The following is a 15,359-nucleotide window of genomic DNA, read 5'->3' on the forward strand; positions in this document are numbered from 1 at the left end:
CACAGTGCTGCCGGACCGGGCTGCAGGGGAGAGCTGCCCCTGGCTCAGAATGCAGGGCGGATCCGGCTCCTCTACAGCTGCTCCAGAGTCCAGCCCGGGACTTCCCTGCAGCCCTCCCAGCCGCTCGCTCTGCTCTGCCGGGGGAGGGGGGAAATCCCGGACATTGTGAGTGCTTTACAAATTCCCCCTGGACGCTATTTTTAGCACAAAAAGGAGGACATGTCCGGGTAAATCCGGACGAATGGTAACCCTATGCAAATGTCACCTAAGGGGAGAGGGCACGACATGAGACAAGCGGTGTGTGGGGCATCTCGGCAGGGCACGGGGCAGCTCGAGAGGCTCCCTCCCTCCCGAGAACTCCTGAGCAGTGCGGCCAGTGTCAGCATGGCAGCAAAATAGCCCAGAATACCACAACTCGCAACTGCTAAAAAAACCCGGAAACTGAGAGCTAAAAATAGCCTAGTTGGGTAGAAAATTGCAAACTTGGCAACCTTGGGCACCCCTAGAATGCCTGCGCCCCTAGACACGTGTCTACTGTGCATAATTGGAAATCTGGCCCTGTCTGTAAGGCCCACTCAACCTGGTGCCCCGCTCTGGAGTCTGCCCTCCTGCCATTACCTTGAAAGGGTTCCCTCTCCGGATTTAACCCCCGCCCCCCCCCGGGGTCAAACCATTGCAGCTCTTCTCCGCAGGATGTGTAGTTCCGCTGCAGTCTGGAGCCCCTGCCATTGTCTGGAAAGGTCCTTTCTCTATGACCAGCTCTCCCTCTGGACTTGGCATCTCCCCACTTTTAGCATCTCTTCCATCCAGGACACCTTTCCTAGGTTCCCTTTCCTGGGGAGCTCCCTAAGCAGCTCCCCTGAGACGCCCCTCTCCTCAGGAGCTTCCTCTGTGATCTGTGTGTCCTGACTGAGCTCTCATAACCCTTTGTTAGGCCCAGGATATCCTTAGCTAATTGGCGGACGCCCAGCACCTGGGGAATTAACTGCTCACTGGTGGATCTGGGTTGGCTCCTTCTCCTTAGCTGAGCTTATCACGGGGAGGCTGGGTGCCTGACCTCCTCAGGGGCCTGCTACCCTGTGGCACAACCTGTGACCTGTCTGAAGACTGTTATCATGTCTCCCATCAGCCTTCTCTTCTCTAGACTAAACACATCCCATTCTTTCAGCCTTTTCTCAGAGGTCAGGTTGTCTAAACCTCTCATCATTTTTGTTACTGTCCACTGGACTTTCTCCAATTTCTTAAAGTGCAGTGCCTAGAATTCGATACAGTTAAGCCCCTTTGTTTTCGGTTTAAACTGATTTTTACTGAAAAAAATCTCAGGTTTTATAAAAGCATTATCCATTTGTATCCGATTTTTCTCCCTACTTTTGTATCATTCAAATATAGAAAAAATAACTTGTTTCATTAGGAAAATGCAATCCATTGCGTGAGCTCTATGTATGACGATAACACAAAGCTGCCTGTTGAAGTAAGGTTCTGTATTAGTCTAGAAGATACACATAATAAACAAACAGCCTCGCACGCAAGCTCTGAAGTGCCTGCGCATCTGAACGTACCGATGAATCTCACACCCGCCACATACACATTTCCAGCTATTAGCAGATAACGGCTTAAAGATTTGACACTAAAATGGGCCGAAAACGAAAATCTGTTTCAGAACACAAGGAAATATTCAAAAGTTAAAAAAAAAGTAGGCGAAAAGGACGAAGTTGAGTGTACGTACTGCAAATGGTGTGGCCCAATTATTAAATGTCAATATTTCTAGGGTAAGAGTTCTAAGTCTACAGCAGTAAACTCTGTTTTCCAATGCAAAGTTTTATGTGGGGATTAGAGAGGTATTGTTTTCTTAAACTCAGAGGTGGCATTGTATTCTGAGTTCTCTTTTAGTTCTGCAGCAAGCCACACTGAATTCTGTTCATGAAAGCATTAATCTACTGAATCCTTTTCCCCCAGTCCTTCCATCCACCAAAATAAACCTCCATATTTATCCAGAGAAATTACATTTTTTCCATCGATTTTTCACCTGTTTTTGGTGTTGTAATAAACATAAATTCCTAGGCAAAATGAAAGAAAATAAAAACCAAAAACGAAGGGCCCCAGATACAGTATTCCAGCTGAGGCCTCACCAGTCCTGAATAGAGCAGGACAGTTACCTCCCAAGTCTTGCATACAACACTTTTGGTGATACAGCCTAGAATGACATTTGCTTTTTTTTTTTTGCAATAAAATCACACTCTTAAGTCATATTCAGTTTGAGATCCAGGATAACCCAGATCCTATTCAGAAGTACTACAGCTAAGCCCCGTTTTGTGGTGGTGCATTTGATTTTTCCTTCTTACGTGCAGTACTTTGCACTTGTCTTTATAGAATTTAGTCTTGTTGATTTCAGACCAGCTCTCAAATTTATCAAGGTCATTTTGAATTTGAATCCTTTCCCCCAAAGTGCTTGCGCTCCCTCCCAGCTTGGTGTCACCCATAAATCTTACAAGCACACTCTCCACTCCATCAGCCAAGTCATTAATGAAAATATTGAACAGCCCTCAAAACAGGACAGACCCTTATGGGAAACCCCTAGAAACAGCCCCTCAATTTGACAGTGAACCATTGATAACTACTCTTTGAGTATAGTTTTCCTATCAATTGCGCACCCACCTTCTAGTGATTTCATCTAGACCACATTTCCCTAGTTTGCTTATGAGAATGTCATGTGGGACTGTGTCAAAAGCCTCACTGAAGTCCAGATATATCACATCTGCCACTTCCCCTGTCTACTAGGCCAATGTCAAAGAAGGAAATTAGATTGTTTGGCATGATTTGCTCCTGACAAATCCATGCTGGCTACAAAATATAACTTTGTTATCCTCTAGGTTTGAACAAATTTATTGTTCAATAATTTGTTCCAGTCTCGTTCCAGGTATGGAATTTGGGCTGATTGATCTAGAATTCCTGACGTCCTCCTTGTTCCCCTTTTTAGAAAGAGATTCTATGTTTCTCCTTTTTCATTCCTCTGGGACCTTACCCTTCCTCCATAAGTTCTCGAACAAATCATTAATAGTTCTGAGATTGCTTAAGTAACCGAGGGTGTATTTCATCAGGCCCTGTCAATTTGAATACATCTATCTTGTTTTGTCCTCTTGGCTTCTCCTCTGATTTTAGCTGCGGGACCATCACCGACACCAGACCGGGATCCGTCAGCACCATCTGCTGCAACGGGCTGGAGGGTCGCTACGTCACCATCGTCATCCCGGGCAGGGCGGAGTTTCTCACCCTGTGTGAGGTCGAGGTCATAGCTCAGGGCTGTGCCCTATCACCAGGAGGTAAAGAGCTGGCACAACGTTATACCCCATTCCCTTCTGCCCCAATCTCTGCCTAGTGAGACAGTAGAAACCCTGGGAGACTCTTCCCTTCCCACCACTGACATGGGCGGGGGCTCCAGCTGGCAGGGGCAGACAGTGGGGGCTCCAGCTGAATATCTTGCCCCATCCCTGCCTTGGGGAGCAGCTCCAGCTGGATATGGGACATGGGGGGGGGGGCTGAGAGGGGCTCAGCCTGGGCTGAGAACCCATCACAGACCCGCTGTCACTCCTGTCTCTGGGCTCATGGCTCCCACTGTGAACCTGGCTCTCATGCAGTGGCTGGTTTGTATGTCACTGTTGGGACATGGCTCTGGCTCCGCGTGGGATAAAGGGTGTCTAGAGCCCCCCAGCAGAGGCGGCGGAAGCTTCCTAACAGTGGCGGGGGGGCACCACCGCCTGAACTGAAACCACCACCCTCATGCCACCCCTTCCCCCGAGTCTCCGTTCCTGCACCGCCTCTTTCCCCCCTAGACTCCGCCCCTCCCCCTGCTGCTTGTCCTTATGGCCAGTAAAAAATGGGAGGGCCATGTTCTCCTGCCCCCACCTTCTTCCGGCACCCCTGTACCCTAGTGATGGGCACATCCCACTTCCCCTCTTCCCGCCATTTGTTCCAGCTCGGAACTTGGCGCTGGGGCGCCCGGCCACTCAGTCCTCCACATTCGAGAATAAAGAGACAGGAAAAGCCGTGGCTGGAAAGGCCGTGGATGGAAAACGCGATGCGAAGTGGGCACAAGGTTCTTGCAGTCACACCCAGTTCGACACAGAGCCGTGGTGGACCGTGGATTTGGGGAGTCGTCAGTCTGTCTCCGCGGTGATCGTGAAGAACAGGGAGGACGAATGCTGTGGGGAGAGAATCAGGGGAGCCCAGATCCATGTGGGAGACTCCTTGGCCGACAATGGCAAGCACAATCCTATGTGAGTTGCTTTCCCATCCCCTGGAGTGAGATGACTCCTCCCAGCTCAGAAGCAGCGGCATGGTTGCCAGCCAGGGCCAGGGTGAGGTCTCTTGCCCTCGGAGCTGCCTGAGGCTGGGGGCACGGTGGTGGCGGTGGAAGGGAACCCGATGTCACTGAGCACAGCAACCGCTGCAGGGCAATCCAGGGTAGAGCCTTACTAAAATCAAGACAGAGAACATCTGCTGCCTCCCCCCATCCATTAGGCTGGTTCGTCTGTCAAAGCAGGAAATTAGATTGGCTTGGCATGATTTGTTCTTCACAAACCCATGTTAGCTCTAACGTATCCCCTTATTATCCTCCAGCTGCTTTCCAACTGATTGTTCGATCATTTGTTCCAGTATCTTCTGAGGTATGGAAGTTGGGCTGATTGGTTTAGAATTTGCCACGTCCTCTTTGTTCCCCTTCTAAAAGATAGGTACAATGTATGGCCTTCTCCAGTTCTCTGGGACCTCACCTGTCCTCCATGAGCTCTCAATCAAATAGTTAATGGTTCTGAGATTGCTTCAGCTAGCTCCTTAAGTACCCTAGGGTGAATTTAATGAGGACCTGTTGACTAGAATATCCATCTAGTTTTGTTTTCTTGGTTTCTGCTCTGATTTTAGCTGCGGGACCATCACCGACACCAGACCAGGATCGGTCAGCACTATCTGCTGCAATGGGCTGGAGGGCCGCTACGTCACCATCGTCATCCCGGGCAGGGCGGAGTTTCTCACCCTGTGTGAGGTCGAGGTCCTAGCTCAGGGCTGTGCCCCACCACCAGGGGGTAAGGAACTGGCACAACGTGAATGGAAACTTGTTCCCTTTTCTGTTCTACCCCATTCCCTTCTGCTCCAACCTCTGCCTAGTGAGACAGCAGAAACCCTGGGAGACTCTTCCCTTCCCACCACTGACCTGGGCAGGGGCTCCAGCTGGAGGAAGCAGACGGGAGAGGCTCCATCTGAACATCCTGCCCCATCCCTGCCTTGGGGACCAGCTCCAGCTGGGTATGGGACATGGGGGGCTGAGAGGATCTCAGCCTGGGCTGGGAACCCAGCACTTACCCGCTGTCATTCCCGTCCCCTGGGACCATGGGTCCCACTATGAACCTGGCTCTCATGCAGTGGCTGGTTTGTGTCACTGCTGGGAAGCGGCTCTGGCTCCATGTGGGACAAAGGGTGTCTAAAGCCCCCCAGTGATGGGCACGTCCCACCTCCCCTCTTCTCGCCCTCTGATTCCAGCTTGGAACTTGGCACTGGGGCGCCCAGCCACTCAGTCCTCCACGTTCGAGAATAAAGAGACAGGAAAAGCCGTGGCTGGAAAGGCCGTGGATGGAAAACGCGATGCGAAGTGGGCACAAGGTTCCTGCAGCCACACCCAGCTCGACACAGAGCCTTGGTGGACCGTGGACTTGGGCAGTCGTCAGTCTGTCTCTGCGGTGATCGTGAAGAACAGGGAAGACGAATGCTGTGGGGAGAGAATCAGGGGAGCCCAGATCCATGTAGGAGACTCCCTGGCCGACCATGGCATGCAGAACCCCATGTGAGTTACTTTCCTATCCTCTGGTGTGAGACTCCTCCCAGCTCAGACACAGGGGTCTCATTGCCACCTGGGGCTAGGGCTTGGTCTCTTCCCTTCAGAGCTCCTGACGACTGGGGATGCTGTGCTGGTGGTGCTCTCAGCTCCTGGTTGGAAGAGAACCACGTCACTGAGCACAGCGACCCCTGCAGGACAAACTATGGTAGAGATGATCCCTCCAAGCCCCTGCGTGTTCTCTCTGCACTCACAGCTGCGCCTCGTGTAGAATCATCTTATCCAAGGCAACAGGAACTGATTTTCTTGGGATCCATAGATTTCTAAGGCTTGAAGGGGCTTTTCCGATCATCTAGTCTGACCTCCTGTATCACACAGGCCAGAAAACCTCACGCAGTGATTCTGCATAGAGCCCACAATTTCTCTGTGAGCTGCCTTGTATCTTTTAGAAAGACATTCAGTCTTGATTTAAAGACTCCAAGGGAAGGAGAATCCACTGTGTCCCTTGGTAATTTGATTCCTTGGTTAATGACCCTGCTTGATAAAAATATGAACCTTATTTCTAGTCTGAATTGGGTTGTGATGGGGATTAGGGCTGGCACCGTCTCTTCCATATAGATATACAGAGATGTAGCGCAGGGAGGAATCTCAAGGTGACATCTATTCCATCCCCCCATGCTAAGGCAGGACCAAGCATATCTAGGGTGACCAGACAGCAAATGTGAAAAATTGGGACGGGGATGGAGGGTAATTGGAGCCTATATAAGAAAAAGACCCCAAAATCGGACTTTCCCTATAAAATCGGGACATCTGGTCACACTAAGCATATCTAGACCATCCCTGGCATGTGTTAGCCTAACCTCTTCCTACAACCCTCCAGTGATGGGGATCCCACAACCTCCCTTGGTACCTACTCCAACTCTGAACTATCCTCATATGCAGAAAGTTTTTCCTAATATCTAACCTAATCTTCCTTGCTCCAAACTAAGGAGATTACTTCTTGTCCTACACCGGGTGGACATGGAGAGCAATTGATCACCGTTCTCTTTGTAACAACTTGTTCTGGTGGGTACACACCTGTGGAGTCCACTTGCTGGCCCAGTGCAGAACTGTGGTTGTGTCCCTGCCTCAGTTTCCCACTGTGGGCTTTCCATGAGTTCAATGAGGCTGTTATATGGTGTACAGTGTCCCTTCAGGGTCTGATTTATTTAACCAAAGGCCAAATTGTGGTACACAAGCCAGCCTTCACCCCAGCATCCTAGCTTGGGGTGGGGGAAAGCGAGTTAATCTTAGTGTGTCTGCCCCACCAGAGTCCATCCACCTTCTCCATCAGGCTCCTTACCAGTAAGGCCCACTCGACTCACAATCCCCCTTTGGAGTCAGGCCTCCTGCCCAAAGCTGGGAACGGTTCCCATTCTGGGCTCAGGGCCCCTGCAGAGGTCAAAGCACTGCAGTTCGTCTCCAGAGCACCATGTGGTTACTCTGTGATCTGGAGCATCTGCCATTGTCTGGGAACGGGGTTTTTCGCTGGGACCAGCTCCCTGCTAGGTGCTTGGCACTCGTAGCTCTCCCTTTTTGGAACCTCTTCCCTCCAGGCCACTTTTCCTAGGTCCCCTTTCCTGGGGAGCTCCCTAACCAGCCCCCCTGAGAGAGAATTGCAATTCTCAGCAGCTTCCTCTGTGATCTGTGTGTCCTGACTGAGCCCTCGCAGACCTTTATTAGTGCCAGGTGTTCTTTAGCTAATTGACTGCTCACAGGGGGATCTGGTTTTGCTCCTTTTCCATAGCAGAGCCTGTCACGGGGAGGCTGGGTGCCTGACCTCCTTGGGGGCCTGTTACCCTGTGGCACAACCTGTGACCTGTCTGAAGACTGTTATCACGTCCCCCATCGGCCTTCTCTTCTCTAGACTAACACACCCAGTTCTTTCAGCCTTTCCTCAGAAGTCAGGTTGCCATTTTTGTTGCTGCCCATTAGACTCTCTGCAATTTTTCCACCACATCTTTCTTAAAGTGCGGGGTCGAAAACTGGACACAGTTCTCCATCGAAGGCCCCCAATGCCAAGTAATTACCTCCCATGTCTGACATACGATAAATCCGGTAATACAGCCCAGAGTGACAGTTGCCTTTTTTCACAACAGCGTCACACTATGGACTCAAACTCAATTTGTGATAACCCGAGATCGTTTTCCGAAGTGCTACTGCCTCACCAGTCACTCCCCAGTTTGTAGTTGGGCATTTTCTTTCCTAGGTGCAGTACCTGCACTTGTGTTTATTGAATTTCATCTTCTAGATTCAGGCCAATTCTCCATGTTATCAAGATCATTTTGAATTCTAATCCTTTCCCCCAATGTTCTTGCAACCCCTCCCAGCTTGTTATCACCTGTAAATTTTATAAGTGTACTCAATGCTTCATCGACAAATTCATTAATGAAAATATAGAACAGTACCCAACGCAGCACAGACCCCTACAGGACCCCCCGAGATATGTCCCCTCAATTTGACCATAAAACTATTGATAACTACTCTCTGTGTATGGTTTTTTTTTCAAAGTTGTGCAACCACCTGATAGTCATTTCATCTAGACAATATTGCCCTGGTTTGCTCATGCAAGTGTCCTGTAGGACAGCATCAAAAGCCTGACGAAAATCAAGACATTTACTATTTCTCCCCATCCATTAGGCTGGTTCGTCTGTCAAAGCAGGAAATTAGATTGGCTTGGCATGATTTGTTCTTCACAAACCCATGTTAGCTCTAACGTATCCCCTTCTTATCCTCCAGCTGCTTTCCAACTGATTGTTCGATCATTTGTTCCAGTATCTTCTGAGGTATGGAAGTTGGGCTGATTGGTTTAGAATTTGCCACGTCCTCTTTGTTCCCCTTTTTAGAGATGGGAATAATATTTGCCCTTCTCCAGCCCTCTGGGACCTCACCCATCCTCCATCAGTTCTCTAAATAATCGTTGATGGTTCTGAGATTGCTTCAGCTAGTTCCTTAAGTGCCCGAGGGTGTATTTCATCAGATCCTGTCGATTTGAATACATCTATCTTATTTTGTCCTCTTGGTTTCTGCTCTGTATTTAGCTGCGGGACCATCACCGACACCAGACCAGGATCGGTCAGCACCATCTGCTGCAACGGGCTGGAGGGCCGCTACGTCACCATCGTCATCCCGGGCAGGGCGGAGTATCTGACCCTGTGTGAGGTCGAGGTCATAGCTCAGGGCTGCACCCCACCAGCAGGGGGTAAGGAGCTGGCACAATGTGAATGGAAACTTGTTCTTTTATGTTCTACCCCATTCCCTTCTGCTCCAACCTCTGCCTAGTGAGACAGCAGAAACCCTGGGAGACTCTTCCCTTCCCACCACTGACCTGGGCAGAGGCTCCAGCTGGGTATGGGATGTGGGGGGACTGAGAAGGGCTCTGCCTGGGTGAGACCCCAGCACCGACCTGCTGTCACTCCCATCCCCTGGGGTCATGGCTCCCACTATGAACCTGGCTCTCATGCAGTGGCTGCTTTGTGTCACTGCTGGAAAGCGGCTCTGGCTCCATGTGGGACAAAATGTGTCTAGAGCCCCCCAGCAATGGGCACGTCCCACCTCCCCTCTTCTCGCCCTCTGATTCCAGCTCGGAACTTGGCGCTGAGGCGCCCGGCCACTCAGTCCTCCACGTTCGAGAATAAAGAGACAGGAAAAGCCGTGGCTGGAAAGGCCGTGGATGGAAAACGCGATGGGAAGTGGGCACAAGGCTCCTGCAGCCACACGCAGCTCGACACAGAGCCGTCGTGGATCGTGGACTTGGGCAGGCGTCAGTCTGTCTCCGCGGTGATCGTGAAGAACAGGGAAGATGAATGCTGTGGGGAGAGAATCAGGGGAGCCCAGATCCGCGTGGGAGACTCCTTGGCTGACCATGGCAAGCAGAACCCCATGTGAGTTGCTTTCTCAGGGCATGTCCTCAGTTATCTGCTCCCTCGGTTAATGACCCTGACTGATGAAATGTGAACCTTATTTCTAGTTGGAGTTGGGTTGTGACGGGAACAGGGACACACCCCGTCTCCTACAGTCTGTCATTCACTCCATGCTTTGGCCTCCGCAGGCTCAGAGTTAAAGGGTCGTCCGTCCTGCTGCCAACTCGCCTGTGCTCCCTAATCATAGCCTCTCGCTCTTGTCTTCTGCTCTTTGCAGCTGCGGGACCATCACCAACAGCACACAAGGATCCCTCAGCACCATCTGCTGTGATGGGATGAAGGGCCGTTACGTCACCATCACCATCCCGGGCAGGGAGGAGTATCTCACCCTGTGTGAGGTCGAGGTCTACGGCACCCAGCTGGGGGATACGCGCTAGGAAGGGGGAGTGACACAGTCCCTGGTGCGGGGAAGCACCTCACCCTGCACTGGGGGCAGGAGCGGGGAGGTTGCAGGAATGAGCCGCTGTCCCCTAATAAACTCCACTGGTCTCTTCCTGCGTCTCTCCTGTCGTTTGTCTCCATCCTGCGCCATTCTGGCCATGTCTCCCTCCCCTTCCCTGCCCCTACAGGCAATGTGGTTCTGATCCCACACGAGCCAGAGGGGTCTCGGTTCCAAACCCCAGAAGAGCTTTGGGTTAATCCAGTTCTTCTGCTGCTGCTTCCAGCCCTTCCCTCCTCCAAACACCCACTGCCCATTTCCCAGCCTGCTCCCCCCTCTGAGTACAACCCACTCTCTGGCTCCCCTGCCCCTTCTCCCAACCTGGGGCTGAGGCACCTGTTCTCCCTTCCCCCTTCAACCCAACGCTCCTTCACAGCCCTCCCCCGAACTCCAGCTGTCCTGCTGTCACTGCTAGCCCTGGGCCATCAGCAGAGCGGGGCTGGCTTTGGCCTGTCCATCCACGAACTCTGCAGCTGCTTGGGCCCTTCTGGGACGCCTCTGACCCTGAGGAGCCCCAGGAGGGTGGAAGAGCAGAGCTGACAGCTGATATGGGGCCAGATTCCAGGCGGGTGCAATTGGGCACAACTCCACTGGTGGCACTGGGATTGCAGCCGCTCTGAATTTCACCCCTATATTGTGCACAGTGATCGTGAGCCAGGCAGCGGTAACAGAGCGGTGCCCAGCCCCGAGCCTGGGCCATGGGGTGACTATTAATGTGTGGAGGAGTACGGCCAAGTTCCCGTAGTAGTTTGATGTAAGTCTGATGTCATCATCCTGGCGTCCCCCCCACAGCTCGGCCGAGGCCCCTCAGTCCTGCCCCCAGCCTCCTGCTATCCCACAGAGCCGTGTTTGCTGAGCAGACACAGACATTCGGGGCACTTTGTACTGTGACTCTGCTGTGGGCAAATGGCCAAAGGGGACATTGACTTTCTATAGACTCATAGGCTTTAAGGTCAGAAGGGACCAGCATGAGCATCTAGTCTGACCTTCTGCACATTGCAGGCCACAGACCCTCCCCCTCCCCTCCCCCCCCACCGCTCCTGGAACAAACCCCTAACCTCTGGCTGAGTTACTGACGTCCTCACATCACACAGAGAATCCACCGTTTACACTAGTTACACCTACAAGTGACCCGTGCCCCATGCTGCAGAAGAAGGTGAGAAATCCTCAGCGTCTCTGTCAATCTGACCCGGGGGGAAATTCCTTCCCAACTCCAAATGTGGTGATCAGTTAGACCCTGAGCATGTGGGCAAGACCCACCAGCCAGACACCTGGGAAAGAATTCTCTGTAGTAACTCAGAGCCCTCCCTACCTAGCGTCCCATCACCGGCCATTGGAGATAATTGCTGCCAGCAGTCGCAGATCGGCTACGCACCATTGTAGCCAGTCCCATCATACCACCCCCTCCATAAACTTACCAAGCTCAGTGTTGAAGCCAGTGACTTTACAGATTCATTAAAAATCCTTGCTATTGGGCCTGCAATTTCATGTGCCAGGTCCTTTAATATTCTTGGATGGAGATTATGCGGGTCCCCAATTTAGTCCCAGTATTTGTTTAGGAGTTGTGCCATGCCTAGATTATCTTTCATCTCCACCCCATATCTGCAGAGGCCTCTGCTGCTTGATCTTGTAATGTGATTAACTCCATTCATTCATTGGGCAAAGACACATCCACACACTCTTCAGGAATATCACTGCCGGTGCTCCTCCATCTCTCATGGCCCCGGTGCGGGGATACAGGAGGGCTCAGCTCTGCAGGAGTCTGTGGAACAGGGCCTGAGGGGCCTGATTCATGGGGGAGCCTGAATGTGACCCTGAAAAAGGATCATGTTGTGGGTGTGATGAGGGGTCTTTACCCTTTCCTGGCTGTAGGCACCAGGCAAGGGGTGAGGCCAGCCTGGGCTCATTCATAACCCACCACCAAACCCCACCTCATCACCCAACCCCCAAACAGTCATTGACCCTGACTCCATTGCTCCATCCCACCCTGTCATCCATCACCCAACCCCTGACCCATCACTGACCCTGAGCCCATCACCCAACCCCACCTTCTCACCCATCCCCACTCCTCCGTCACCAAACACCACCCCATCACTGAACCCGACCCCTGGACCTTTCACCCAACCAGTCACCCTAATCAAACTCCACCCGTCCTCTGTCACCTGCCCCAACCCCATCTCCTGTCACTGAAATTTAACTTCTCATCCCATGGTTCCTGACATGGTGGATGCCCTGGCACTGTCCAAACATACTCCCTGGAGCCAGAGAAAGAACTGAGGTGGGTTAGCCCATGCACGGAGGTTATCCTCATGGCACCACATGAGGGGAGACAGCGCATGTGCAGGCTGAGCAGACACAGCTACCAAAGTTCTCCAATCAGCAGCACAAGGACGCAAGTGCACCTACAATGGAGCACCCATAAGGACGGACACACATCGCGAAGAACCTTCATTACTGCACAAGGTGAGTAACTTCCTCTTTTTGCATCCCAGGATTGCATTCGCTCTTTTGGCCATGGCATAACACCAAGAACTCATATTCAGCCACCCCCAAATCTTTTTCCGAGTCGCTGTTTCCCAGGATAGAGTCCCCCATCCTGTAAGGATGGCCTATAGTCTTTGTTCCCAGATGTATACATTTACCTGTATACTCCTGGGGGAATTCTGCGCCACTGCACATGCGCAGAATTCACGTGCTGCACAGATTTATTTTTTCATAGCAGAAAATACATTCTGCCCCGAAATGCTGCAATTATGCCTTTCGCCCACCAGAGGCCTCTGTGGTGCCAGAACAGAGAGTAGCCACTCCTGGGCACGAGCAGCCCCAGCTGAGGATAGGGAAGAGAAGACATGACATTCCTTACAGTGCCCTGCCCTTGGGGCCACACCAGGGGGCATGAGATATGGGGGGGACGGACAGCATGGGGAATATGGGGCTGCTGGGGAGTCACAGACTGGGGTTCAGAAGGGCTAGTGGGGGAACAGACTAGAGTGGCGGTGCAGGGACACATGGGATAGGGGACAAGGGTGCAGGGACCCATGGGGCGAGGGGCAGATGTGCCTGACTGAATGAGAGTGGCTAGGGATCAGCCAGGGTCTGCATGGGGGAGGCTCTCTAACAATCCCTCCCCACCCACCCAAAAATGTTCCATACTTCTCCTACCCACACCCAACTACCCTCCAGATTCACACCCAGGCTCTTTTCCAGCAATTACTTCCCTCTCCCTCAGCTCCTCCATGTGATTAATGTGCATAAGTCTTGTCAAGTACTGTTAGGCCTCAACCTTCCAGAAGTTGTAAGAAGCGGGTACAGCTGAATCCTGCAAGCATAAGCATAATCTATCTAGGAAGCTTTATAGATTAAAAAGGAAACTCTGTAAAGATAGATACAGACTTGTGGTTAATATGCTCTGTAACCAAATACCTCTTTAAGCTGACTCGAGCATTTTTGAGTCTAGCAAATTGACCACAATTAGCCGCATAGAGAAGAGATGAGCTGAGCACAGGCGCACAGTTCATAAGATCAAGACAACCACAAATACCACCCTAGAACATTTGGCCACCTTCATTGGTTGACCTATTTTGAAACATGGCCAGCAAATACCATATAAAATAGGTGTAAAGATGCAAGTGTGTGTGTGTGTGTTGACCTAGAAGAGATCACTCTTTGTCAGGCTCACATACACCCCCTGAACCAAAGGGACTTGCGCTTCACTGACTATCTGTGCCTGGCCAGTGCAGGAAATGGTCAACTGAAGGTAATGTATCTTTGGAAGAATGCAGGGTAAGGTTTTGGACTGAAGAGGTCTGGTTGTTCTTGAGCTAGTTAATCTTAAGTCTGTATTAATACTATAGTTTAATTATATTAGTAAATTGTTTAAGTTGTTTAAAAATAGCAGTCGTCAATAGTTAATCAATATATAGTAACTGTATATGTTTTGTGCCTTGCTGGAAGCAGGTACAGTGCTGGTGAAGTTAGTAGTTTATAAATCATAATGGCTTTGCAAGTCACTGTGCCTGTCTTCAGTATAAGTTACCATCAAGTTTATCATAAAAGTCAATAAAAGTTTATAAGTTGTTATATAAGGTTATAGGTAGGTTAAGGTTAGTAAAATATTGTTAATCAATGTATTAGTATTGCCTATAAAATTGTATTTGTTGGGGGTGGTTGCAGTACATGTGAAGTTGCTAGGCAATCAGTAATAGTAGCGTTGCACGTGCTTGTAACTATTTTCAATATTATTTACCCTTTATAGGTGCACTTACAGAAATAGGTAGTTAATGCATAATATTACTTGTACTTGTGCTTGTCTCCAGTATAACTTGCCATTTGTATTAATCCTCACTCAGTGCTGGTCTTTAATTCTGTTTTTCTTATTCTGTCTATGTTGCCTTTATAGTCGTAAGTCATTAAAAACCTTTCTTGAGGAATAATTAGTTGTTTAGTTTCTCTTTTGCGGACACTACTCAACCTCATTACATCTGTGTTGGGTGGTGGGAAGTAGCGATCACCCAGAGCCCCACTAGGGCTCGGACGTGTGCCTCCTCCTTCCATTGATCTCCACACTCCAATACTCCTGACACCCCAAAGCCTTTGCGCTGCTTCTGAGGGGTGCGGGACATATATTTCTGTATTGTAGTTTAAATGAATTATTACTCAAAGTTCTGTATTAATATGCATAGTAAGGAATCTATTTGTCAAAAAACATTTCCTGAATCTTTTTTTGTTGTCTGTATTGTTACAGACATAGTTCTGACAGATATTTTGAAATAAATTACCAAAATAATTGAAACCGGCGTGATAATATTGTATCATTTTGACAAATAAAATATGCAGAATTTTGCAGAATTTTAAAATAATGTGCACAGAATTTTTAATATTTTGGTGCAGAATTCCCCCAGGAGTACCTGTAATGAAACACAAATTGTTTTCTTGCACCCAGTTTACCAAGCAGTCTAGAACGCTCTGTATCAGTGACCTGTCCTCTTCATTATTTACCTCTCCCCCAGTTTTTGTCATCTGCAAACTTCAGTCATGATCTTGTGTTTTCTTTCTGGGCACTGATAAAAATGCTAAATAGCATTGGGCCAAGAACCAATGTTGAGAAACCCTGCTGGAAACAGAGCCACTCAAT

General features: G+C 50.2%; 1 protein-coding gene across 1 annotated transcript in view; it reads left to right on the forward strand.

Annotated features, from left to right (window-relative positions):
- Positions 1 to 10,233, forward strand: part of LOC101948759 (uncharacterized) — a 138,119-nt gene extending 127,886 nt beyond the window's left edge. The window contains exons 22-28 of the mRNA XM_065582488.1: positions 3,160 to 3,320; positions 3,974 to 4,274; positions 4,918 to 5,078; positions 5,533 to 5,833; positions 8,905 to 9,065; positions 9,447 to 9,747; positions 10,004 to 10,233. Of these exons, the coding sequence (XP_065438560.1) occupies positions 3,160 to 3,320; positions 3,974 to 4,274; positions 4,918 to 5,078; positions 5,533 to 5,833; positions 8,905 to 9,065; positions 9,447 to 9,747; positions 10,004 to 10,163 (1,546 nt within the window). The 3' untranslated portion in view covers positions 10,164 to 10,233. The remainder of the gene's footprint in view (positions 1 to 3,159; positions 3,321 to 3,973; positions 4,275 to 4,917; positions 5,079 to 5,532; positions 5,834 to 8,904; positions 9,066 to 9,446; positions 9,748 to 10,003) is intronic.
- Positions 10,234 to 15,359: the final 5,126 nt, after the last annotated feature.

This window comes from Chrysemys picta, chromosome 2, assembly GCF_011386835.1.
Source record: "Chrysemys picta bellii isolate R12L10 chromosome 2, ASM1138683v2, whole genome shotgun sequence".
Lineage (NCBI taxonomy): Eukaryota > Metazoa > Chordata > Testudines > Emydidae > Chrysemys > Chrysemys picta.